The 26,636-nt window shown below is 39.5% G+C and overlaps 1 protein-coding gene across 2 annotated transcripts; it reads left to right on the forward strand.

The window, feature by feature from the left end:
* Positions 1–26,402, forward strand: NUCB2 (nucleobindin 2). 2 transcript variants are annotated; one of them, XM_063398095.1, is made up of 13 exons: positions 1–199; positions 10,340–10,483; positions 11,098–11,205; positions 11,945–12,071; positions 14,472–14,575; positions 16,146–16,331; positions 16,980–17,070; positions 18,648–18,706; positions 19,857–19,949; positions 20,961–21,050; positions 21,584–21,754; positions 22,071–22,152; positions 23,640–26,402. In XM_063398095.1, the coding sequence occupies exons 2-13, from the start codon at positions 10,340–10,342 to the stop codon at positions 23,750–23,752; spliced, it is 1,368 nt and encodes a 455-aa protein (XP_063254165.1). In that variant the 5' UTR covers positions 1–199; the 3' UTR covers positions 23,753–26,402. The 2 variants fall into 2 exon arrangements, with proteins under 2 accessions (XP_063254165.1, XP_063254164.1); XM_063398094.1 differs by lacking the exon at positions 1–199 and having other exon boundaries at positions 10,301–10,483.
* The last annotated feature ends 234 nt before the right edge of the window (positions 26,403–26,636 follow it).

Raw genomic sequence — 26,636 nt, forward strand, 5'->3', positions numbered from 1 at the left:
CGCCGGGGGGCGGGCGCTGTGCCCATGGCAACGGGCGCGGGGCCGCCGCGGGGCTGTCGCACCGAGCCGCGCCGAGCCCAGCCGAAGCCGCAGCGCCGCCGCAGCGCGCCCGCCGGAGCCCCCGCCGCGTAGCCGCCGTCAGCGCGCACCTCGTCCTTACGAAGCAGCGGCTCCTCTCCTGCCGCAGCGGGACCCAAAGGTAGCGCCGCCCGTCCCAGTGCCCCCGGCGGCGGGGCGGAGGCCTGGCGGCGGGGCAGCCGCTGTCAGGGTCGCGGGGGGACGCGACGCTCCCGCCGGCCAGGCTGGGACGCGGGGGGTGGCGGTGGAATCGCGGGGTCGGGGCTGCCGGGCGTGCGGGGCGGGAGCGGGGCGCAGCTGAAGTTTTCCCGGAGCGCCCTGGCGCCCGCCGGGAAGGCGGCTCCAGCTGTGGGGGTGTGTGTGTCCGTGTGCCCCCGGCTCCTCCGTGCGTCCCCCCGGCCCCCGGCCGGCCCGGGAGGCGGCGGGAGCTGCAGAGCGCCAGCAGAAATGAAAGCAGAGCTGGCAGCGGCGGCAGCTGCAGCGGCAGAAATGTAGTGGCTCGTAATTGCACGACCGCAGGGAAAACTTGGGCAGGAGGCTCGACGGGTTTCACTAGGAAGGGCACAGCGCTTCAGCATTACTGCCGTAAAGTCAAAGAACGGTTTGGGTTGGAAGAGACCTTAAAGATCATCCGGTTCCAACCCCGTGCCATGGGCAGGGACACCTTCCACTACACCAGGCTGCTCAGAGCCCCATCCAGCCTGGCCTTAAACACTGCCAGGATGGGGCACCCACAATTTTTCTGGGCAACTTGCTCCAGTGCCTCACCACCCTCACAGTAAAGAATTTTTTCCTGATATCTAGTCTGAACCTACTCTCTTTCAGTTTGAAGCCATTCCCTCTTGTACTGGCACTACATGCGCTTTTAAATAGTCTCTCTTCATCTTTCCTGGAGGCTGCCTTCAGGTAGTGAAAAGCTGCAATTAGGTCACCCTGAAGCCTTCTCTTTTCCAAGCTGAACAATCCCATCTCCCCCAGCCTTTCCTTTCAGGAGAGGTGGTCTATCCTCTGATCAGCTTGGTGGCCTGCTCTGGACTGACTCCAGCCGATCGCTGTCCCTCCTGTGCTGGGGTCCCCAGGGCTGAGCACATCTCTTACTGTGCTCTCAGTCCGGTACCGCGGGAGGAGCTCGGGAAGGTACTCCAGTGCCAGTACTCCAGTGCTTGGCAAAGTACTCCAGTGGAAAAGGTAGAGAGGTAACATTTTTTGCTGAAGTGAAAATGGCTAAGGCTTTCAAAAGAGTTTGCATTTGGCAACACTGTTTAGTAAGCCTGTAGGAGAAGAAAGCCTCCGTTGTTTGACTAACGAGTATTTGCTAAGGAAAGATAACATCCAGTAGTTTCAACATGAGACCATCACAGTATCAAAAGTGAAGTGCCTGTGCACCCATGATATCAAGTTCAATGTGGAGGTTTGTTTTGTTTGGGGGTTTTTTGTCATTTTGTTTTCTCTCACTTTCAAGACAAGCCCTGTAGCTGACTCGATAATGGTGCACCTCTGCTCTGAGTTCTGAAGTGACTGTCCCTCTCGACCAAATAGAGCAGCACAGGAAAGATTCCTACTGTAAAGACTGGATAGGAGCCACTCAAAGACTTTGAAACCAGGTTTTGTTGTAATCTTTGTAGACCTCTGCCTAAAACTCACAGGAAGTTTATGGGGGAAGCCCACATTGCTGTGAGCACTGTTATGTTTCTTACTGTCATTTACTGTCATTACACAGTGATCTACAGTCACAGTGCTGCATCCACCATGGGCCACAGATTACTAACCTGGTTACCTACAGTACCTCCTAACTGTCATCATCTATTTTCCCTCTTGCTTGCCTCTGTAATCTCTAGGGTGGTAGCAGTATTTTGTTTCAGAATAAGAAAGATAATTATGTTAAAAAACTCCATAGGTTTAAACAAATGGTGTAGATGTAGAGCAATGTGAATCTCATTCACTTCTAGCCAAGACATTTAACATAAGCAAAGAAAATGGGGAAATAAAATTTGAAATTAGTATTGCCTGTTGGGTCTGCTTAAAACTTACATTAGCAGCTGGATGCAAAGACATCTGTTATAAGTTTGTTATAACACTGCCTGAGATACTGTTATTTGTTGTCTGAAATTATATTCAGAAAATCACACTGGGCAAATAAAACCAAGTAACAACAACAACAGTAATTATTTTTTAATAATACTAAGGCAAAGTTTGCATACCTTGGCTGTGCAGTACTGCTAGTACTGCTGACGTAAACTTTCTGTTCATATAAGTCAAATTAAATATTTTCTGTCAAAAACTGCCCCCCCATACATACTTAACTGAAATTGCAGTCATGAAAGTGGAGAGCAGTAGTTCTCTGAGGTAATAAAAAACGTAAAATATATTGACTTAAATGTCAGAGGTGTGGAAATATTGATGCAATCGTTTTAGAGCTGTGCTGACTAAACAAATGCGCTTTACATAAGAAAGATAAAATCATTTACTGTTTGAAGCCACTATCAGGGCTTCCTATGATTTGAGCTCCTGTGTGGAGGTATTTGATCTAGTGAGGTATTGTGCTCTCAGTATTGATTGCTCAGTAAGCAGAAAAGATTTCACTGAAATTCCTGTCAGATATGTAGCAGACATGAGCCTTTTCGATAGGGGTGTGCTTTTATGTAGATAAAGTCAGGACCAGGTCCTAATGCTAAACAGAATGAAATCAGATTGAAGTAATTTCAATTGTTTCTGCTCTTCCATATGTGTATGATTTGACAGATGGAAGAGCAAAAGAAACTGTATTTCATGAAAACAGTTGTAAATATTATTCTTCATCATAGGTAATTCAAGAGTTTTCATGACTGCATTTCTCCTGCTAGTCTTTATAAAACTAGAATCAACATCCCCTGTTGATGTGTGTTTTTGTTTGTAAGCAAGTAAAAATGGGAATTAGCAAATTGTGAATGTAAATTTCCTTAAGCAGCCATCTTTAAGTGCCTAAATATTTTTGAATCTGGTTCCACATCGTTGGATCTAGATTTATTCTGGATAACTATTTTGTATTTTTTTTCAAAGGGGGAAAAAGGTACTTTGGACTCTTGGGGCATTCAGCGCTTACTTTAGCATCATCACTTGTTGTTGACTATAGCAAAATGCATATTTTTAAAATAATTGAAATAGCTTTGGATTTGAGTTCGAGTTTGAGCTAATTCATTGTTCACGTGTAGGAGCCCATTTGAGGTTGTTTTTTACATCAGCACTGCCAAAATTGCCATTCCCATTCATGAAAAATGAATTTATGAGACTCCAAGTGTACTGCTGTATTATGTTCTGTGTGGGAACTGAAATTAGAGTGCAGGAAGCTATAGTTGTAGCAGTATTTTTTTTAAGTTCCTTTTGAAGTTGTTAAGATTTTTATCAAGTATACATTGAATTCAGTACAAGTTTTTGCTTGACTATTGGCTTCATAAATCTTTTTCTGTGGCAACCTTGTTGGAAAGAATTAATAAAACCAAGCAAGTTGCTTTGAAAAACAAGGCTAATATTTCAACATTCTTCTGTTAGTAAGGTAGCTTTGTAGACAGTGCTATCTATTTTTTTGAAGCAAGGGTAGGGAAATTCCTTGGAGGCAGGTAATATTATAAATATGTGTATGTATTTGTGTGTGTGCACACAAGTTTTTAAATGGTGAACCATCAACATTGCAACAAGAAGAAAAGTTTTCAGACTTCACTTAGGACAGAGCTAAGCACATGTAACATCAGCCATACAATTTGCTTCTATGCTATCTTTCTTTCTGGACATAGTTGTGTTGTTTTGTGATACTATCCTATACTGTATGTGGTTTGAACATAAAATTGCTCTTTCCCACTCGAGCATTCATAGTTTGTGTTGCTATTGGATGACTCATTTAATAAAACAGCTGAAGTGCATTTTTTAAAAGGAGGTTCTTTCAGCAAATGTTGTACTAGGCACAGTTGAGGCATGCTGTGTTTTCTGGGAAGCTGAAAAAAGCAGCTGTTCCATCAGCCAGCTTTTAGTTGTAAAGAGAATTAAGCAGCTTGAGTGCAGCGAAAATGTAACAAATACAACTCAAAAGAATTTAAGTCAAGTAAACAGGATAGGAAAAAAGGGTTCTGCTGCCTTTATGTACTTAAATAATACTGTTTAATAAAGAACTATTTCCATGCAAGATTAAAATGCTTCTTGAAAAAATAAGGAAGGTCTCCTGGTGCAGAGAACTGAGTGGGATGTGCTCTAACAAAAGATTAGGACAGCGTGACCAATGTGAAACCTGTTGGATATTGGCCAGGGAAAAAAAGCAACATCTGAATCATGGGGTTAGTGAACAGCATTGACATAAGAGAAAAGAAAAATACTTGAAGGATAATGAAACTTTTTATATATATAATTATATAGCAATAATAGCTGGTTTATAATAGTTATTAGCTTGCACTTTAACTTCTAAAAGGATCAGGTTTCATTTGGGAAGGGAAGGCTGCAGGTGTTTTTGTGTTTTGAATGTTAACTACTGCAGCTTGTAACCATTTCCCTTTGCATGTCATTTCGTGCTCGTGCCTTCAAGGAGCAAACCCCGTGTAGAGGGCTGGTGACCAAGTGAAGAGATACCCTCACCAAAACCAGAGGTTTATAGCTTAACAGAGTGAGTGCAAACAGGTTTTTCCACTTGCTTCTCAAAACTGCTGCCACATGTCAGCTGTGCTTATGCCAGATTAATTCATTGGACAAACAGTGTGAAGAAAATGCATTAACTGTTGATTCATACGTTGCTTAAGGTATGATAGCTTAGGGTGTCTGTGCAGCAAGTGCTCCTGAAAAACTGGGGGAAACTAACACTGGTGTTTCCAGAGTATGGCAGAAGAATAATCTCTTTCTGCCCAATTTCAAATATTTAATGTAGTTTTTTTAGGGTTCTATAAGTGGATCAGTTTATAGATTTGCAAATAAATTTTAAAGAAATGGAAAAAGCCCATAGAGAGAAACATTTCCTGTTTAACCTGTGCTACATGGACAGGTATATTGCTGTTTCAGAGTGGCGGGAACAGATTGAGGATGCTAGGTGACTGGAGCAGACTGATGAGGGAATACTTTACATCTTATTCTAATACTGAGGGCGGAATAGTCTTAGAAAAATCAAATCAGTATATATTTTATCTATTTCTTGGCTTTTTTCTTTTTAATTCAGCACTGCCTGTGAAGATTGTTCATTTCTCCAGTGTTCAGCATAAAAATAGAAAGGCCCCTTACAGTCGTGACTGTAGAGAACATGACTGTTATCCTGCACATCTGCACTGTGTCTCACACAGGTTTAATTACTTCCATATCAGATAGAGCAGGAGTATGTGAAATTTGTGAATTGGTGGGTTTATTTGTGTATTATGTGAGTCCAGATTTATGTTTTCATTGCCTATCATGGTGCACATGGGTTTGGCAAGTACAAATGTGTGATGTGACATTTACAATGTTGTGCTGTCTTGCATCATAACCATCCACTGAGCTTCTGCATGTGCAGACACTGTATCCTGATATCACTAGATTGCTTTGCCTATCTCAGTTTTAGAAACTTTGACATGGGGTGTTACTTCTTTAAAAATACTTGTACTTTGCTGGGAGGGTGATGGAGATGTCAGTACCTGCATGATGGTGTTTTCTGGGCAATGGATGCTACGTTAATGAAAAGTAATTTTTGGGTTCGTATTATGGCAGCTGTATAAAATAGGTATTTAGCAGTTTGTGTTACTGTTCTGGAACAAACTTCAGAAGTAGCATTTTAAAAATGCTCTCAAAGCCTTTAGCTCTTCATAATTCAACTTCAAATTCAATCCTGTTTCACTGATGTTGATAGGAATTTGTGATTAACAAATAATCAAGATTGCTGGCAGGCAGCCTGCAGCTTTCTTTTCCAGTTGTATTTTTCTGTTCATACAAGTACATTGGTGACTCTGTTTTTTGCTCACTGTCTTATTCTCTTGGCTCTTGCTCTGTTTTTTGAAATACTTGGAGAAGATATTTTTCCCTGAAAGCTTAGGATGTTGGCTTTGTTTATGAACTACAGTATTTGTCAGTTCTAGAGCACTACTTTTATGATTAGTTCTCTTTATGTACTAGAAGTGTGACTGTTTGTTTATCCCTCCTGTAAAGATAAGATTGATTTCTGGTACCAGCAGATTACAGTTGTGCTACCTTTGCATCTAGATGGGCTACGTATCTTTAACTAAAATCACTTAATTTCCAGATGACAATTATGACATTACCTCTGTCTGTCTTTGAGAAAGTAGTCAGCTGGGCAAATCCATAACAGTTTATATTTCTATTAAAGCTTATAGAAGTAGGAAGAATAATAATAATTATTATATGCCACATGACATGGCAGGAGGGTGTATGCTGTGCATTGTGCACTGCTGATGGCAGTGAGCAAAGTGACACTGCTCCTCTTCTGCAGCACCCTCTGTGATTGCTCACGTGGTGGCTCTAATACAGAGGAAAGCCACATTCCTGGGTCAGACACATGCATGCACTAAACGCCTGGAAAACCCATCCAGGAATGGCTTTTCAAAAGTCCAGAACTCTTAAAAGCAGCTGGTAGCAGGCTGAGAGTGGAATGAACTGCTTGGTGGAACACAAAGGGGAACCCCACTTTTCTTCTCATCTAGCCTTTTCTCACTCTTCCCTATAGCTGAATTTGAGAATTGTGCTGAGTTTTTCTGGCGGGTGATTAATGTTAGATTTTGCAATGGGCCTGGGTTTCTCTCCTAATACACGTCAGAGTAGAAGGTGCTCAGTGACTCAGGTGTGACTGGCACGCTCTGAAGGTTGACTCATTCTTAGTCACATCTTTTCTTAAGGAAATTTTGATGAGTATAGTCTTGGACTAGTAGATACCTAAATACAGAAACTCTGTCTTCACTAGGTAATTGTTTTTTGTTCTAATAAATGTATTTCCAATTTACTTGTTACATCACAATTGGGTTCCTCAGAATACTGGGGGAAATGCTGTGTTAAGCACAGTTGTCTGTAAAGTCAGCTGTGATGATAGAGATAATGTTTGCTTACCCATTTTGGACTCCTCTGCTTTTAATTCTTCCTGGTGTGTGTGAATTTTTTTCGCTTGTTTTATCAAAAAAGCTACAATAAAAACATGCACTGCACAACCTGAAGCAAAACTGCCTGAAGTCTTCTGAGCAGCCTATTACATAAATAGATATGAAGAACATGCTGTGATATCATCCAGTCTTTCCCATTATGTATGACAGCATGTAATTATAAAGGTTAAAAAAACCCCATTGCCCACGAGCACAAATTCCACAGAATGTCAGCAGAGCCAATGGCACTTAATTTGATTAGGTATTTTCATAAATCAGCTCTGCTGACTACTGCAGAGGTAGTTGAGGATGAGACAGCTCCAGTTGCCCATCCCAAATCTGGAGGTGATTAGTGCTTCCTCATATGGGGTTTGGCAGACCAACGTGGTTACTTATATCTCAGTTGTTTCAGCTCAGCATGAACATTTTATGTATTAGTGTTCCTCAGGAGCAAGGAAAAGGTCTCAAAAATTTAAGTGTGCCCCCCTTCAACCTAAACTGGCAATTCTTGTCTCCACAACTGTTCATGTTATTAGAAGTTTTCGGTCAGGAGCTTTGAGAGGTGTCTTTAGAATGGACCAAAGACCAGATGTCATTGTTCAAAGTGTTGGCTTTAGCACTTGCTGTAGGCAAAGAATGAGTCAATGCCAGACCTGTGGGAAGCACCTGAGTTTCTGGCTTTCTGTGCTTCTCTGCCATCACCTGTTGGGCTTGAGCATGCTCATTTCATAGCCACATAATGATTTTCTAAAACGCTGTTTACACACCTTGCATAACTAGAGCAGTGTATAATAATAATAAATTACTTTTATTACTATAATTTTGTATATAGGTAAATATTTTGGTTGGAAAAATACCCATCTATCAGGTTCCAGATTTTTAGTATTATCAGAAGGCTACACTGTTTAAAAATGAATACTTCAAACATATATAACCTTTAAAAAAGATTTTGCAAAATGCTGAGAGTTTATATATATCATTATTATGTACTTGATAAGTATTTTGGGGTTTATTCATTTTGTTTCACATGCATTTCCTAGACTTCAAGCATGCTTATGTCCTTTCACTTAGAAATTACTAGGCAGCCCCATTCATACTCTGCAAGAACTTCAGCAAGGTGGGTTTTTGTTTTACCTGCAGTACCGAGGACTGCTCTGAGTCTTCGCATCTACATCAAGATTGGGAGACTTGAAGATCTAGGATTTGTTAGTTATTATCATCATCTCCTGTGATTAAATGCTGTAGAAATTACCAACCTAGGCACAGCATTTATACAATATTCTATAATAAAAACACCCAAGATAGTGAAACTTTGGCATTTTCAAAAGCAGTGGTGAATCATTAACCCTTTCACTCATCAATTGTGTAAGTCCCTGCAAGCCAACAGTGTGCATAGAGGTACAGTGATTAACGTAGCAGTTCCAGCAAATCAGTCTGTGTCTGGTTTCTTTGTGTGTTTGCTTGTTTTAAGGACATAACCTAGACAGGGCTAGTCACACTTGTGAATCTGACAGCAGTGCTGACATCCAATTTCAAATGCTCAATGTGGCAGCAACAGTAGCTCGTGTTATCTCATCTGGTAATAATCAGATATTAGTTATTTTTAAAAATGCAGGTAACAGGTATTTGCAGAGCATAGTCCATTTAGGCTCCTTTAGCTGATGATGTGATCAAGAAAAAACAGTTGTGGAAAATTCTTGTAATTCTTGAGCCTTTGACATAAAAAAATTGGATGGATAGGTGGATATACTTTTATCTCCAGCTAGTTCCTCATCCCCAACAAAAGAAATAATATCTCTACACATCTTGAATCCCTTTTTTTTAATGAGAATGCTTTTATTTTCCTAGCAGTTGAATAAGGGGGAATAAAGGATGTTAACAATGCTTAATATTAAGTATGTACCACTATCAACATTTGTTGCTATAGTAAAGGGCAGCATAACCCAAGCAGAAGCAATGCATCTCTGTCAAGTACCAGATCATATAGTCAGGAAAACTGGCACTGACACCATAATTAGTTTGTCCCTCTCAGCCCTCCCCCTGAAAAGAGATTTGGTGGTGGTGGACATAAGTACTTTTGACAGAATTCCTCGCATGGCTTGCTAGAGCACTTGTACAGAAATTCTTCTTGTAGCAGGTATACTTTCAATTTATTTGACTGCACATTCCTTCAATATTATGTCTTTTTCTTTGACATATCTAAGCTAATTTTAGACAGTCTTTGACTTGCAACTTTTACCTTCTAAGAGATGATTTATGTTACCAATGTAACACTGGAGTTTGCTCAAACTTCTTACAGAATACCCACAGATAGTAGATTGTCACAGTCTGAACTGGCCAGATTGTCTCAGGAGCCTGACTTGATTGTCAGGTGCTGGATTACCATCATTACTTTTTTTAGCTGGGTTCCTTGTACTCACTCTGTCTAATTATTCCATCTTACCAGCTTCTTAATGAATTAATTTCAACCAAGTTTGATAGAGGGGAAGAAGACAAAGGTCAAGAACTCAAAGTGCTCGGTGCATATCAAATTATGTGTGAGTTAGCTCCACCTAAGACACTGAAGAAAGGGCAGGGGGAACAATTTAATAAAGCCCTGGTCTCAACAACAATTTCAGGAAGAGTGAATTCCTGTCATTTTTCAGGAATCTCTATCCACCTGCAGTACGGATATAACATGGATTGTAAAATATTCTTCCTGCAAATAAATTTTGGAGGGGATCTTGACTCCAAATTGGGCAAAGTATTTCAGTGTTGAAACATAAAATCCACTGGCATTACTACACTAAGATCTGATTCAATTTCCCTAATGATCTTTAGGAGTTTGCCAATAAATTCAGCAAAGCCGTGACCCAAGTAGGAATGTCAGTATTAGTTATGTGAAACTTGAACATCCTAAACAGGTTTTCCCATCTGTTACTGATAATACCTCAGCACGTTAAAAACCTCTCACCATTTACAGCTTAGGTTTGGCATACAAGTGGAAACCAATCTGAGGAAATCTGTTTGCCTAAGAATGACCTTTAAAAATTAAGGCTGTATTTACTTCTTTGAGTTTTCATATTCCTTGAGAGCAGGACATTGTGAGGAAAGTGGGTTATTACAAGTATCTAAATAGGACTGGAAAAATATTTTCCTCAGTATAGTTGGATAACATGATGTGTGTTAACTTGTGTGGCCTGGTCTCATTTCAGATGAAGAGGTTATCTGTCCTGCCCCAACAGTGTCTTTTGCTGATGACATGTCTCCTAATGGCCTTGGAAGCTGTACCTATAGACATAGATAAAACAAAAGTCAAAGCAGAAGGCCATGTAGAAGGAGAGAAGGTAGAAAATCCAGTAAGTATAAAGAAACTGATCTGATTGTTTATCCTAATTGTTAATAATCTGGATAGAGCAAGCGCCTTCAGAAGGAAACTAATATTCCCCAGTACTGTCAGTGTGTGCGCCACCTACTATGGGAGGTTCTGTTTGAATTTGCTCTTTATTTTTTTTCAATGAGCTGCTAAAGGTGAGGTGGCACATGGGAGGAATTCCCAGCTTGCAACAAGAGGAGCATACAGAGACTTACTTCAAGTGATTGGGTGGTGCCTTAGGAAATTCCACTCACTGATTCCAGCTCAGTGTTTCAAACTGAACAGTAACAAATTAATTGCATTGTTTAAAAAAACCCACACACTATATTAATGGGATAGACATTTGTGTATTACAAGGATTCCTAATCACTTTCCTCTTCCTTGTCAGTTGCTGAAGCAAATGGATCATAAATTGTCAAAGGGCAATGATGCAAACCTGAAAACACAAAGACATGTAAGGCATAGTGTCTGCATTGCTAAGATTAGTGTCAGTTTAATAACTGTATTTAAACAAAACTAATTTACTATTTTTGTTTGTCAGTATATTCTTTACTACTCTTCACTCAATTTCTTTTTTTTTTTTTTTTTCTTTTTAAGGATACAGGACTTTATTATGATGAATATCTCAGGCAAGTAATAGATGTCTTGGAAACTGATAAGCATTTCAGGGAGAAACTCCAGACTGCTGATATAGAAGAAATAAAGGTAGGTTCAAAAAAAAAAAAAGAGTTAAATTGAGGTTAATTAAATCCACAATCATGAGCCATGTGTGTTGTATTCTTTCTTCCTTTAGTTCCTTGCTCTATCTAGGTGGTGGCTGTTTTGCATTGCCCCTTCAGGAGCTAAAAATTTAGGAAGGGATGAGTAGGAAACAGTCTAAAGGGACAGTCTTATGGAGGAGCTCGTGCCTTTTGTGTTTCCTTTAATCCCTCATGTTGCTGTTGGCAGCTTGTGGCATCTTTTCCTTCTGTGCTGTATGTACTGTCACCCTCGGAGATTCCTCTCCATTTCCAGGTTCTTGCAATACTCATCAGTGGCTGCTGCTGCCTTGTACCTTCCCTCAAGCCTAACAGCCCTGCTTGAGTGGATGAGGCACTTGGTGTGCTTCTCACAGTTCTTCTGAACTCAGCTGAGAATATTTGATCAAGAAGTTTGCCACAAACTTTATTAGGCATTGCTCCTTCAAGGTTATGGTCGTGCTCTTTGCAGGAGCAAGATGCTTAGAAACTCTTTTTTTCTGAAAGCTTTTAGCATTCCTCTGTTTCTATAACCATAGGCATAAAAATTTTGAATCTGCTCTTCAAAAAATTGTTGAGATTCTTACAGGGCTTCAGTATTGCCAGAGACTGCCATTAGTCTGCTGTCTCCCAGCTTATGTCTAATGGGAATCCTAAAGGCTTCTTTTCTTCCAGTGTTTATGCATGACTTCTTTGTTTTTTGACAGAGTGGAAAGCTAAGCAGAGAGCTTGATTTAGTAAGCCACCATGTGAGAACACGGCTGGATGAACTGAAGAGACAAGAGGTAGCAAGATTAAGAATGTTAATTAAAGCTAAAATGGATTCTGTTCAAGGTAAGAATACAAAACTTATCTAGGTGAGTTACCAGAGGGAATTGTGTTAGAGAAATGTCAAAGTCCAGCAGTTGTGCATTGTTTGTTGTCACCAATAATGACTAAACTGAGAGTGAGTGTCCTTTCTGAGCTGCCCTGGAGCCATTAAATACCTGTCTTTATAGGAAACTGGGGAGAAGAGAAAAGCCATCTCTGTTTTATAAATAACTGAACTTGTTTCTGTCAGTGGATTTTACAGATACTTGCACCTCTTATTTTTGTAATGCATCAGTTCATAGGTTACTCACAGAGAACCATTAGCATAGTAGGACTGTGTTTAAGAAAAAAAACATGGCACAGTATTTCATATCGTTAGGGGGTGCAAAATTAATTTTTTTGGTCAGTATTTTCCTATTATAAAGGTGTTTGCAAGTCTTCAGGGAGAATCCCAAGGAATTGAATATGTAATGCATCAAATAAAGTACTCCTAGAATAAGGATCTGTCTTGCAGACTGAGCAAATTGAGATGTGGCAGATAGACTGAAGAAGTGTGCACATGCAAATAAAAGTTCATGGGGATGTTGTTCCTGTTGCAGACATCAGTCCAGTGACGTCATGGTGACATTCACAGCTAGGTGACAGCAGCTAATGATAGCTCTGTGTGTACACAGTTGTTTTAGGTATTTGAGGTTTAATGGTCTGATTAGTTCTACCCCACTCAGCTTTCATAAATCAATAGTAACTAACAGTGTGTGCTTTAGAAAAATAATTCCCTCCAGTACCTCAGATCTTATTGTGTAAATGTGAGCTCTTACAATTGGGAAGAGATTATTGCAGTTCAGAATATTCAGATGAGTACTGAGATGTAAAAACATTTTGCAGAGTTTATAATCAGCTTTGCCCATGAGTGCTTCACATCATATACAAGTATGGCTGGATTAGCTATAAAATACAGCTGCATCTACACACCTAGACAAGATCTTGGAATATGCACAGGGGGAATTCTATAGCAGCAGGCAGAGTGGTTTGACTTCTTTTTATTTGCTCTTGTAATCTTTTACCTATAACACCACTTAGTATCTTAGTCTTCTGTCTGATCTACAAAAAGAAAAAAAAAGGCACACAAAGCCCTCCTCTTTTCTTTCCTCTCAGCTGGATCAGGTTTAAAAAAACTCAGACAACTAGATCTGAGATTACATTCAGCATGTATTCAGTCCTCACCCAGATGTGTTTTTGAACATTTTCACCAAGATCCAGAAGAATGTTAGGAGTTGAGTCTCAGATCATACTCAGATCAGTAATGTGGCAAGTAAATAGTGTCAAATAGAAAGAATCTTTTCCCCTAAATGTAAGAGATGGAGAAAAATGGGTTTGGAGGTTGATTTTTTTTACTGTTTGTTGGTTTTTCTTAAGTCCATTATTACACTTCTAAAAATGTTTCAAACACAAAGACACATATATTTAAACAGAATTTATGATCTCACCCGGGAGGAATGATGGTTGAAATCTGCTCTGGCCAGTGTTTGCTGTTTTGTGTTAATACAAACATGGCATTGATTGTAAAGCAGATAGTTTGTGACAGAACAGTATGTTCAAAAATGTGATTTTCAATTTTTTTTAACAAATAAAATATTCTTTGCTAAGCCATCTAGTAGAAGCTTGTCACAACTGTTGTACTTAACATATCAAAGCATATGCTTCTTAAGAGAATGTTATTATGTAGCATTAGTGTTCAGAGACCATGGTAACAGCTAGAAAAGCTGTGGTAGAATTGTGTTCAGTTGTTAGGGCATTGTGTGTTGATATTGGTGGGTATCACTCCTGTCACAAGGAAGAGAAAATGTTTCCAGCTTTTAGACACAAGACCTGTCTCCCCACTCTCTTACGCTTCTCTTTTTTCCACAATGAGGTTTGAATAGCTGCTTATTTGATTTGATACAATTTTACACCATATTGTACATAAATCTTTGGCCAGATGTGTCATTTGCAAAATGTCCGGGGCAGTAGAAGAGTTGGACTTCTCCCCACGCAGGAAAAACATACAAGTTGTTAGATTTGGTAGAGCACATTTCAACTATCTCTTTTATATAAAAGAGAATAAATTTTTTTTTAGTTTGTAAAGCTCAAATTGATCATACTTTTCACTTGCTGAAACAGAAGCTGTAATTTGTGCATGTAAAATGATTGTGTGCAATGCAGCACTGACCCATCAGAAGGAATGTAGCGCAAATTGCCATCAAGTCTGTCAGGAGAAGCAACTTTGGAACTGTTACTGTAGTTTCCTCCAACAATGAAAAAAATATTCAGTCCTTAGGGAACCTCAGGTACTTACAAGGCATAAGCTCCCTCATTAAAGACTTCTTGATTTTTCTGGATTTCAAATTTACTTTAATGTTTCACACATATACCTTGTTCTTCCAGACACTGGTATAGACCATCAGGCTCTCCTGAAGCAGTTTGAGCACCTGAACCATCAGAATCCTGACACCTTCGAACCTAAAGACTTGGATATGCTGATCAAAGCAGTGAGTGCAGATAGGAACTGCTGTGGGGGTTGGGGTTTTATTATGCTTTTTGCCTCTGGTAAAGGGAAATCCTTTCCTAAATACCACATTTTATAAATGACATGCAGTTTTCATTTTCAGAGAAAAGTCAGTTGTCTCCATGCACACTTGAAAACTGTTGCCAGTGTGCATGAAGCAAAAGAGTCCATAAATTTTGGGATGTCACCTTAACAGGACTTAACATTCATATGCTGGTACAAGCAACTTTGGGAATAAAACACAACTTTCTGAGGGCCTTTAAATTACTTATGGGCAAGATATGGGTACATTTTTCCGAAGTGGTTTTTTTTTTATTTCTGTTTCTAAATGATATAGGAGTCTCTCAGAATTATGTAAATAATAATCTCTAGCCTAGCCAGATGAATTTTGAGATCTACTGTATAGACATCAAGCTGCAAAACCACAGCAGTGTAGAATTTGAGACAGCAATATTAGAGACTGCTTATACTGGGCATGGCATTCAGTGTCTGTTCAGCAGATACAGTACCAGTCACAGGTGTGTGGGGTTTATTCAGGGGATGCAGTTAAGCTAAGCATGGCTTTTTTCAACTGCTAGAGAAAAATGGACTTTCCAGAGGGAAAATGTCTCAGGTATACTTCAGAGAGCACTGCATGTCTGACATGAGAATTTGAACAGTTTTTTATACTTTCAAAATAAATTGAAAGATAATTTCTGTGTAATTTTTTTACCCTTGGAAGATTTTATGTCCATTTTCTGTAGAATTATTCTTTATAGAGATACTACAATTTTTCTAAACATTTCTGAACATCACTTCTGGGAAAATTCTAGTTCATTTGGAGAAGCATATCCTTAACAAGGCAGTGCTTTTTTTAACGTATTTTATTTTGTCTTCTCATTTGTCAGCCAAGATACTGACAGGGTGTAATCTTAGTTTTGGAATTGTTTTAAAAAACATATGGTGAACCTGAAAAGTAAAATGTAAATAAAGGAGAGACAGTATCAGGTATAAACATGTTACTTTGAAAAGCACTACCAAAACTTTATTACTTTGGCCTGTATGAAAATGACACAACTTTAAACTCTATACAAGAACTTGTCAGAAATTCTCCTCTCATACCCTTTCTCTCCATTTAATTGTAGGGGTTTTTTATTTAATCTGTTTTATTAAGCTGTTGCAAACTATTATTAATGGAGGCGCTTCAGTCATTAAACTGTTGGATAAACCACAAATGTTCTTATTCTGAAATGATCAAGGAGTTAATGGTACTGTTAGTGTAGGGCTTTATTAACTTGAGTTCATTTATTACTCGCTGATGAGAAAGGACACCTTGAAGCCTTCTTACAGCACCATGTAATTGCAAAAATTGTCCAACAGATGAACCATTACAAATTAAATTCTGTGAAAATGACTAAGGGAGGAGAGATGTTTCTGCATCACTGTCATGTGAAAGGAACCCCCAGCCAGTCTGCCTTGAATAGCCAGCCTTGCCCACTGATCTGAACAATACAGTGTTTTTAATGTCAGATTATGTTACATAATCATCTGTCTGCATATATCCGTATTTTTAGGCTACAAGTGACCTGGAAAACTATGATAAGACTCGCCATGAGGAGTTTAAGAAATATGAGATGATGAAAGAACACGAGAGGAGAGAGTACTTAAAAACACTGGATGAAGAGAAGAGAAAGAGAGAAGAATCCAAATTCGAGGAGATGAAGAAAAAACATGGAGATCACCCTAAAGTTCACCATCCTGTAAGGCTGCTGCCTGTTCTTACGTGACTGAGTGTGAGCTTTCCTTTCCAGAGAGAAAAAGCTAATACACAGAAGGGTGTATTTTGTTTGTTCTCATCATTTGCCTCCTCTTACTGACATGGGAGCGGAGAGTGGGCACACTGCTGAGAGCATTACAAACCCCACTGTATAAACTCTCAGTCTTTCTGTACAGATGGGTTATTTGCTGCCAGAATTCTTATAAAGACACTGAAATTCATAAGGAAGAAGCCAGAACAGTATTCAGGACTGTAGGGTTGCCTGCATGGTATGCCTGGCCTGCAAGGAACTGCACCACAGTGCCATTTGCTCTTGGAAAGGCAAAATAATTCAGCTCCCTTCAGCTATTGTTTCTGGACAGGGCTGTGTGGCCATGACTGACTATTACAGGTGCTCCTTTCCAAAGATTATGCATTTCCTTTACACTCCCTCTTTCCCCAGGCCTTTCTGTTTAATGAAAGTATTAGACCTGACCAAAAGGGAATGAAGGAAAATGCCACTGATTCCATTTGCCACATGACTAAACAACAAATAAAGCAAGCCTTTCAGAGAAACCATAATGCCAAGGTAATGCAGGGAAATTACACTGAATTGTCTTTTGAATAGTTTTTCTTTGTAACCAATCTATAGGGAAGCAAAGATCAACTGAAAGAGGTGTGGGAAGAAGCAGATGGACTAGATCCTAATGAATTTGACCCCAAAACATTTTTCAAATTGCACGGTAAGAGGTTGCATTTTAATCTAATGAACTAGTGAAGTGACTTTGTTACATTCTGCTGAGGACAGGTTTGTCATATGTTAAGAGGAAGTCTTCCCCTCAAGCCACTTGGATGAATCTGAATAGTACAGAGGAGAAAATATTTATTTCTGTTTGTAAATTTCATGCAGTATTATAAAATGAGTTAAAAATTGAAAAACATTCAGGGTTTTGTTTAACTACTCCTAAAATCGTACAGGCAAAACCCACCAGTGATTCCTTAGGGAAGTATGGGTACTGTCCATATCTATAACTTTGCTTGCACAGTATGTACTGGGAATAAATCTGCAGAGGTTTGTGTAAGGGCAAAACCTGCTTTCTCATCATCTCTGCAGCTAAGTACCAGATGCCCCTAATCTTTGGAGTGGTCAGAGAAGGGCCAAGCCTCTTCAGAAGTTGCAAAATTCTCTTGATAAAACAAAAGCCCTCTAATCCTGCCTTCTAGATTTCTGAGGAATGAGCAGCTAGAAACAATAAGGAGTAGTGGAGATGAGGATGCATCTCAAGGAACACCTTGCTTTATATGTGGTGATGTCACCATGTAACCTTATGTTCTGATGTTGTTAAATGCTTCATGATAAAGTGTCCCTAAATAGATCCTGCCTGGCACTAGGCTGCAAAGGGTTGAACAGTACATGGAATTTGACTACTCTCAAAGATGATTTAGATAAAGAGAAGTGTTCTTGTTTGAGTCTAAACTTTTAACTCAGTTTATAACATAGGTAATAAGCATGTATTACAGAATCATAGAATGGTTTGGGTCCAAAGGGACCTTAATGATCATCTAGTTATAGGTGATAGTTACTAAATCTTACCTCTTCTTTCTAGAAAGAGATTTTGAAAGATAGCTTTCGGAAATTTTTTGATAGCTTGTTTGTGCAAAACCTACCAAAACAGAAATAGCTGAAATCACCTGTTGCCTTAGGGCTTAGTATAGAGAAAACTTTGAAGCAATTGCACAAAAATATTGGGTAATAATTTGAAGTGGCTGTTTTCTTTCATTTCAGAGGTAGTGTAACAGTATTCAGAGCACAGTGTAGGGTAAAAGATGGATCATTAATTATCAAGTATTCTCCTCTCTGCATCTGTCATGAAAAGTCATCTTACACTTATCTCAAGTGCTGCATGTTTATATAGATTTTCATGTAATTCTTTACTTTTTTGGGGGGTCATATTGTCAGTTAAAGGTTTTTCTGCAGAATCTTGTTGCTCCTGAGTCTAATTACAAATGTAGTGGTTAAATGGGGGGAAACTTGTTCTCAGCAATATTTTTTGGCAGTTGCAGTGTGCGCAATCCTGTGGTGACCTGTTTCAGTTTGTTAATCTAAGAAGTGGAGAGATTGCTCCAGACTTGCCCAACCAACCACAAGTGACAATACACTCCAGCCAATGCTTGATAAAAGCCTAAACAGAAGAAACAACCTATGTAACCAGTTTCTTGTTAAATGTGTACACTGATCCTTTCTGAACTCTTGGAGATCTATTACGTGTATGACTTTCTGCATGTACTCAACTTGTATTTTTAAATCTTCTTTTTGCAGATGTCAATAATGATGGTTTCCTGGATGAGCAAGAATTAGAAGCTCTGTTTACTAAAGAGGTAAAAAAAATTATTCAGAAGTTTAATTTCTTTCAGTAAATGGTTACAGCAATGTCTGTTTTTCCCAAGTATATTTGGGGGTTTTGGACTACAAAATAGAGTATTCATGCCGAGTTTCATGCATCCTTAATATTTTTATAAAAGTGTAAAACCTGTCAGCAAGCAAAATAAAGTAGTTGAAGCATGGGAGTCAGACATCAGAAATCTAGTGCTCATGTATTCTCTGCCCCAGGCTTGCTGGAGGTTCTATAACTAATCTGCAGGATAGGTATTACCTGTGTAAATTGCAGTGTAGAGAGCTGCTCTCCCTACATGCAGCCTGATAAAGGTTCTGAAGCTGGGCACCTATGCTCATTCAGTGTTCATCAACAAGTGTGATAAGAAAAAGGGTCACACTTGTGTGACTTGGCTCAGGGACAGCACTGTGGAAGTGGCTACAAAAGTTTAATGTATTTTATGTCTGGTTAGTTTGACACACATGTACATCTGATAAAGTAGACAGGCTCTTGGTTTCTTTAAGGTTTGTTGTCTGAAAATTTAACTCTGGTACAATAATTTGCCATAATCTCTTTCACTACAATGAAGATACAGTGCACTCTTTTTTGGCAGATGTCTCACTGTTTTATAGTTTTGTAGTGTAAAACCTAACAGCCTGGGGCCTTAAAATTACCTGTGGCTGGGCAAGGGAAGCTCAATGCCTGAGAAAGCCAAGTAGAAGCACATAAGCATGAACTCTCCAAAAAGAGATTGTGCATGAAGAGAAGTGAACCATTACATTTGGCACTGAATTTGTCTTGTGATACCCTGAATGCTTACGGGGTCAGCTGCACACCCTGGTGAAAAAGCCACTCTCTCCTGTTCCAGAAGCCACATGGAACCTCTGCCTGCTTTGAATCAAATGTAGGATCAGACTGTGCACATTGAGGTCAACTTGACTGTAACATCCACAGCACTGAGTTGTAACAGATCACATGAATTAACTGAAAACTTCATTCTTTTGAAAGAAAGGCTCACTTGTTGCTTAAGTACTGGGCTGAAAGAGGAAAATTGCACACACAGAGAACATCTCACACCACTTTTTCAGATATGCTCTGCCATTTGAATGAGCAGCCTTTTTTTCAAACTAACATGTACTAATTTTAAATTTCAGTTAGAAAAAGTTTATGATCCCAAGAATGAAGAGGATGACATGGTTGAAATGGAAGAAGAAAGGCTGAGAATGAGAGAACATGTAATGAATGAGGTGGGGGCTGGTTCCCTTCTGTGTTCAAAAAATACAGTTCTTCTAACATGAAGTGTTGTCTAAGTGCAGCAGAAAGGGATGGCCTGTCACACTTGAGTGCTGCTTGTGCTGGGATTCATGCCAAGTTATAATTCTCAAGCCTTGTCCTCTATTCTGATGTAATGCCTGCTGACTAGTTTTTATTTAAGGAGTTCCAGAGAAGGAATTGTTCTATAGCCTCGGTTGTTTGCAGATACTGAGGTTCAACAGAAATTCCTTGTGAGTTTCGTAGGAAGGAAGGCTCTAAAGGAAGACTCTAAAGTGCTTTGGCACTTGGCAAATGGGTAAGATTTAGGTGTGAGAAGAGGGAGTAGAGAAATGTCTTCTTTCATATAGCTCAGCTTTGTCCCTTTAAAAGGAGGCTCAGAGCTCAAGCTATCGCCTGTGATAGTGAAAACCTTCACTGGGTCTGATGGGTTTTCAGCTCAGGAAACACAGGAATGGAAAGGGGGTGTTTTGAACCGCTGTGTTTTCTACCCAGATTTTTTTTGTATTCAACTGTATTCCTTAAACTTGAGGAACAGAGCAAGGCTAGTCCTCTATTAGTCATAAAGGGAAGTATTTCCTCCCTTCCCCTTAAAGGATTCCAACACAATTCAGTTGGGTGGGATTTGTGTTTTTCAAAACCTCCCCCTGCAGCAGGGGAGATAATTTTATAACTGTGAGTCAGAGTAGTTACCAGAAAGCTACAAAACTTTTTCTCAAAAAAAAAAAAACAACATACATTCCACTAGTAGTGTTTGGACTGTGAGCACAAGTGTTTCCAATAAAGCCAGTGAATTTTGAAGTAAAATGTCAGGTTTTACTTTGTAGTTCTATTTTTGTTAAGCTACACAGGCTTGTGAGAAAAACTTTTAGAAAATGTTGTGGCTACTACATACTTGAAAGTAATTATATTTGATTGATGAAATTAAAACATTAGCTCCTCCAAAACCTCTCCTTTAGACTGAGCTTAATTTTTGCTTCAAATAGGTTGACATCAACAAGGACCGGCTAGTGACTTTGGAAGAGTTCCTGCGAGCTACAGAGAAAAAGGAATTTTTGGAGCCAGATAGCTGGGAGGTAATGAAAATGTGTTCCAAGTACAACATACAGCACCATTACCAGCACTTGGAGCAGGAAACCAAACGGCATGTCTGTGACCTTTGGTTTTTTTCAGCTCTGCTCTGGTATGTGTGTCGTTAAACCCCTCAGCTGAATGTAGCATTCAGCTGCGGCAGCTTAAATGTAATGCAGATGTGAACTCCACCAAAGGAAAAGGTCTGGCGCCACCCCGGGGATTCGGGAAGAGCTTTTCACACGTGCTTTTCAAATGGAAATGGACATTTTGTTTATGAATCACTTCAAAGGGAAGATAAGAGCTCAGCTAGAAGAATGAGGATATTTTCATCCTACATCTAAATCCGTGGTAGAGTTTTGTTGAGAAAATAGCCGAGAAATTACTGTTTTGCCGTTTTCATTGAGTGTACACAGTGTCATGTCTCTCTATTTTGTTCTGAGGGTTTTTTAGTGAACCGTGCTAGAATTTCACTAAGAAAGTAAAAAACACCATGCTTTCCTGGCTAATATTCATACTTGTACATATTTTCTTTTAGACACTAGATCAACAGCAGCTCTTCACTGAGGACGAGCTAAAGGAATTTGAAAATCACATTTCCCAGCAGGAAGATGAACTTAGAAAGAAAGCAGAAGAACTTCAGAAACAGAAGGAAGAGCTACAAAGACAGCATGATCAACTTCAGGCTCAGAAACAAGAGTTTCAACAGGTACATGTGTGAGGACAGCATATATTTGTTTTAATCTTTTCTCTGTCCTTATATGAGTAATGGCTCTTTACAATTCCCAGCTCTAGAGATTTACCTCTGCTCTCATATGAGTCCCAGCTGAATTCTAAACGAATGGTACCACAGTAAAACATAGTCTGGTGTTCTGAATTAAAGCAACTCGGCACTATACCCACTAGGAAAGACCTTACATAACTGCAAAATTTGGTTTAGGTGTATTCATTTATGTCACATCAGAGAAAGCTAACAAATTCAGCTGTTTCGAGTTTTTCAGCTGTTTTATTTCATTTTTCACCAGGTTGTAAAACAGATGGAACAAAAGAAACTACAGCAAGGAAATCCTCCTGCAGGACCAGCTGGAGAACTGAAAATCCAACCCCGTACGTGTCTTTCTGTGTAGATACACAAACTTTAAAATAAGACGTGCAATGTAGAAGTCATTACCTCCACATTTTGTGTTAAAGCTATTAACTTAGTGCAACTTTAATGACCTCTGGAGATAAGTTCACTAAGCTGTCTTTCAGAGGGAAGTATGTAACTTTTCCAAGTACTCCTGAAATCTCACTGCTTTTAGGTCCACAGTAAGAAACCAGAGCCCTAACACAAGGCATCCAATGGGCAGAGAAGGAGGATTGTGTTGTATTAGTCTGAAATACTGAGATCTAGAGCATCCAGGGAAGAACAGGGACATACAAAAGACAAAGTCTCACGATCTGTGGCTGCATTGCAGTCTCAGGCTGCAGAACAAATCAAAGCATTTAAAATCCTCAGTGGCAAATTTACCAGCAACTGGATGCAGTGTGACACAAGAAGTTAGCCTTGGGCAGTATGAACGACCAATTGCTTCAGCGCCCTCAGGAGAAGGCAGTGGTGTAATAAATCACTGCATTTCATCACTGGTGGCAGCAAAACAGTCAGGTATATATTAGCACTTCTTATCCATAGCAGATTGCCCAGGTTTCCTTTGTGCTTTAAAGGGGCTCTGCTGCCCCATGTATCCTAAATTAGCTTTTTCTTGCTCTCTAGAAAGGTTGAAACTATGCTGGCTTTATTGGTTTCCATGTTCATGTGCTGACATGATCAGTGAAGCTCAAGAATTTCTTGACATTAATCTCAAATACAAGCTTCAGATCTATCCAGGCAGCCTTTTGAGTACTAGGAGCTCTTAACTGCTCCTGCAGGGCCAACAGTGGGATTTCAAACTTCAGGAGCTGAGTTCAGTGATTACAGCTTGCCTTTTTGGGTACCTGAAATTCTGCCCACTCAGTTCTGTGAAGGGAAGTGATGAGATTTCAGAACCAATTTAATTCTGCCTTTTATATGCTTTGAAACTGCCTGTGGGTAATTTCATTTCATGATCTTTAATTCCAAGAGCCTGAATTCCCTTCACCTTCAGTAAAAGTGTTGTGTGTAGTTGCAGATAATACATCTTTTGATACTGGAAATATTGTAGCAGATACTGTTCTTAACACGTGTATTGTTTTATGTAAAATCCTTCTGTGAAGTCATTTAATTAGGTGTCATGAGAATTCATTATATTACCCAGAACTAGTCACTACTCATTCACTGAATCAGGGATGTCCAAGTAGACACTACTTTAAATCTGTAGGCCACTGGAGCTACTAAGAGTAATTTAAGGAAAAAAAAATTCCAGAAAGGGAGCTGCATGTTCTGAAATCTTCATCAAACTATGAAAATCAGTATTACTCAAACATAGGCACACAGAAAACACTTGATTCTACTTACAAACCAGAAAATAGAAGGTTTTGTTTGAGTGTCCCTATGCTGGAAACGTTCATTTAGAGAATTTTCTCATTTGTGGCCAGTTAACTCAGAAGTTACAAATGGTTCTGTTCTTGTTTTACAGCTGGTGAACACAAAGCTGGAGATGCACCACAACACCCAGCGGGAGCTGATCAGCCTTTACCACCAGGACACGTCCAGGAGCCAGCTGTCAGAACTGATCAAGTTCACCCTTGACCACTTGTGCCTCAACTTTCTAGCATCTTTATTATTTGGGGTGGGGAAGGGGTGGGAGGGGGCAGGAAATCAGAGTGAAACATGAACTTTCTCCCTCAGACTGTAAAATCTAACATTGGGAATGTTAGAGATGAAGTATCAGACCTGAAGTTAAATTAATTTTCTCTTCAATGCATCAGCGAGGAACACAAGAGGATCATGTAGAGGCTATAATAGAGGAAGAAATTAAAGAAACCATTAATACTAAAGGTTTTTATGGCCAGGGGACTGAGCTGTTGAACTCTTCTCTGACTAAGAGGGAAGAGATGTCTGCCATTCTGTGTTTAGGCATGAATCAGAATCTTCTCAGAGAGGAAACAGGGAACAGGCCTGGATGTTAAGTTAGGTCTAGTTTGATGTAGAAACTCTTTCTGGAAATGCTGAAAAGCAAAAGATGGGGAAACAAAGACCATAGATAAAGGCCTATTTCCAGCATACCAAATCCTTTCTTCTTTGAGACCAAATAAAAGTAAAAACTTCTTAATCACAGAAAATTTGCACTTTCTAAAATTCAAACACAGCAAAGAATTATGTGGAACAGCGAATATTTTTCATGTTTACAGAAACCTAAGAATTTCACTGAAAGCCTTCAAAAGGAATACTGTACTTGTGTATTGATCTGAACCATCCTTCTTGTTAAGATTAATTCTGTGTAGCAGTTGAAAGCTCAACTGGCCCTTGGGACAGTACTTTTGTCCCCATTTCTTTCATCAGATGCCAGCTGATCTCAAAATTTTGCATGTTAGTTACTAAGCTTTTTATGTTGATGGAAATATTGTGCAAAACAGAGCAAGACTCACTGTCTTTTTCTGTGCAGATTATCCTACCTCCTACAATAAAACCAGATTTTTCAAAGTGCACCATGTGCTTCAGACAGCTCTTCTCAGACATGAATCTGGGATTTGTTAAGGGTCTCACTGTTGACTCTTACCAGTCTTTCAGCAGTTGGTCTAAAATTATGAAGTGTCCTAAGCCAGAGCTTAGTAGTACGATTGTATTATTTTGATACTGAACCAGGACAGTTCCCTAATATTGCAAGCCAAGATTTTACAAGAGTAGGTTGATTTTCGTGTCAGTTTTATTACAATGCTGAAAAGTTGTGCCAGTGTCCCCTGCTTCTCATTCATTTCAAATTGAAACTAATCTGAAGTGTAAACCCTGTGTGGATTTCCTTCTTTGCTTGGGTTTTTGTGGTTGTTTTTTCATTTGTTTTGTTTTTTAAACACAAGTTGTTCTGATTGTGTAATGCTGGCTTTGAACGGATACACGCACCTCTGCTTGCTTCCTTTATATTTCCTTCCTGTTCTGTGGCTAAGTGCTGACAGTGGCATTAAAAGAGATATCTTGGGGCTCAAGCAAAGAAACACAAGCACACGTCTGTTAGAGAAAGATGTTCCTTTCAGAAAAAGACTTGAATAATTTAGGCAAACTCAAAAACCAGAGGGCAGTTGCTAACATTTTGTATTGACATTTGGGAAATTTCTCACTCTGAAGAACTTTGATTGATGGAAGCCAGGCACATTCCTTCCATGCTCAAGGCTTCTTTCATCAGACCTGGGCATATTCATGTTCTCCACACAATGCAGCAAAACCCAGTGCCAGAATAGATTAGATTTCCTTATCCATTTTATTCCATTATTTGTCATGTTACATTTCCTTCATTTATGCCACTCAATTTGACTTACTTTACCTTTTCTTTTTGTTCTTTATGCAAGTAGATGGCATTTTTAGTTTGCAAAACCAATGTCTCCACTGTTGGTTGTTTCTGTGCAATTCTAACGACAGTTTGATGTTGTCTTTGTCTGGAGACTAAAATATCTTTCAACAGCCTCATCTGTTTGCAAGGAGGCCCAGACATAGTTACAGCTACATGAACTTTCCCTGGCTTTGGGGTTGTAGTCTGATAATGGGTAACAGGGTGAGGAGGGAAACAAACAGGTAATTATTCAAATGTCATGGTAAAGGTGAGGGGAAATCTCAGTGTGTTTTCCCCATCCCACATGAAAGTTTACAGAGGACAAGTGATGAAGCCACGGATGATTGTAGAGATTCAAGGACTGAAGCCTTCAGTGTGAAGGCATTTTACCATACAAATCATTCCTTCAGGCTACTTCTGCCTCCTGACAAATGCCATTAAATGTCATGATGGCTTTGTAATGTAATGTTCAAGCTTCAGTTTCAGGGCAACCTCTCACATTTGACTCTGCTGTTGGCGATTGTTCCCCTTATCCCATTTAGTTGGAAACATCCAGAGTTTTGTAAAGAATTGCTGTAACTTTGGAAGAAGAAAGCTGTAACTACAGAGAAATAAGGGACTGGATATCATGGGCACAAGTGCTTATGCCTATATTCAGCTTTTCATTTAGGAGGTGATTACAACAAAATGTATCTCACTTTCTACAGACACCAGGTCCACCACAAAGATGCAGAGATTCGGTTTTGTACTTGGCTGGGATTTTGTTAGGAGGATGAAGGGGTAAAATTTGGTTAAAGTTGTACAAATTCATATCTCTGGTGCAATATATGTAAAAAAAACCCAAACAAACAGCCCCGCTCTGTACTTTGTATAGATTAGTTTTTAACTGGATTAAACTGAAACTCAGCACAGTGACAGAGGTTTAATGTTTTATTTGTAGTGGGTGGGCAGGAAGTGCTTTTGTACTCATAGAATCAGAGTGGCGTGGGTTGGAAAGGACCCCAAAGATCACCATGTTCCAAGTCCCCTGCTGTGGATGGGGACACCTTTCCCAAGACCAGGTTGTGCAGAGCCACATCCAGCCGGGCCTTGAACACGTCCAGGGATGGGACATCCACAGCTCCAGGCAACCTGTGCCAGTGCCTCCCC

This window comes from Prinia subflava, chromosome 5 (genome assembly GCF_021018805.1).
Source record: "Prinia subflava isolate CZ2003 ecotype Zambia chromosome 5, Cam_Psub_1.2, whole genome shotgun sequence".
NCBI lineage: Eukaryota > Metazoa > Chordata > Aves > Passeriformes > Cisticolidae > Prinia > Prinia subflava.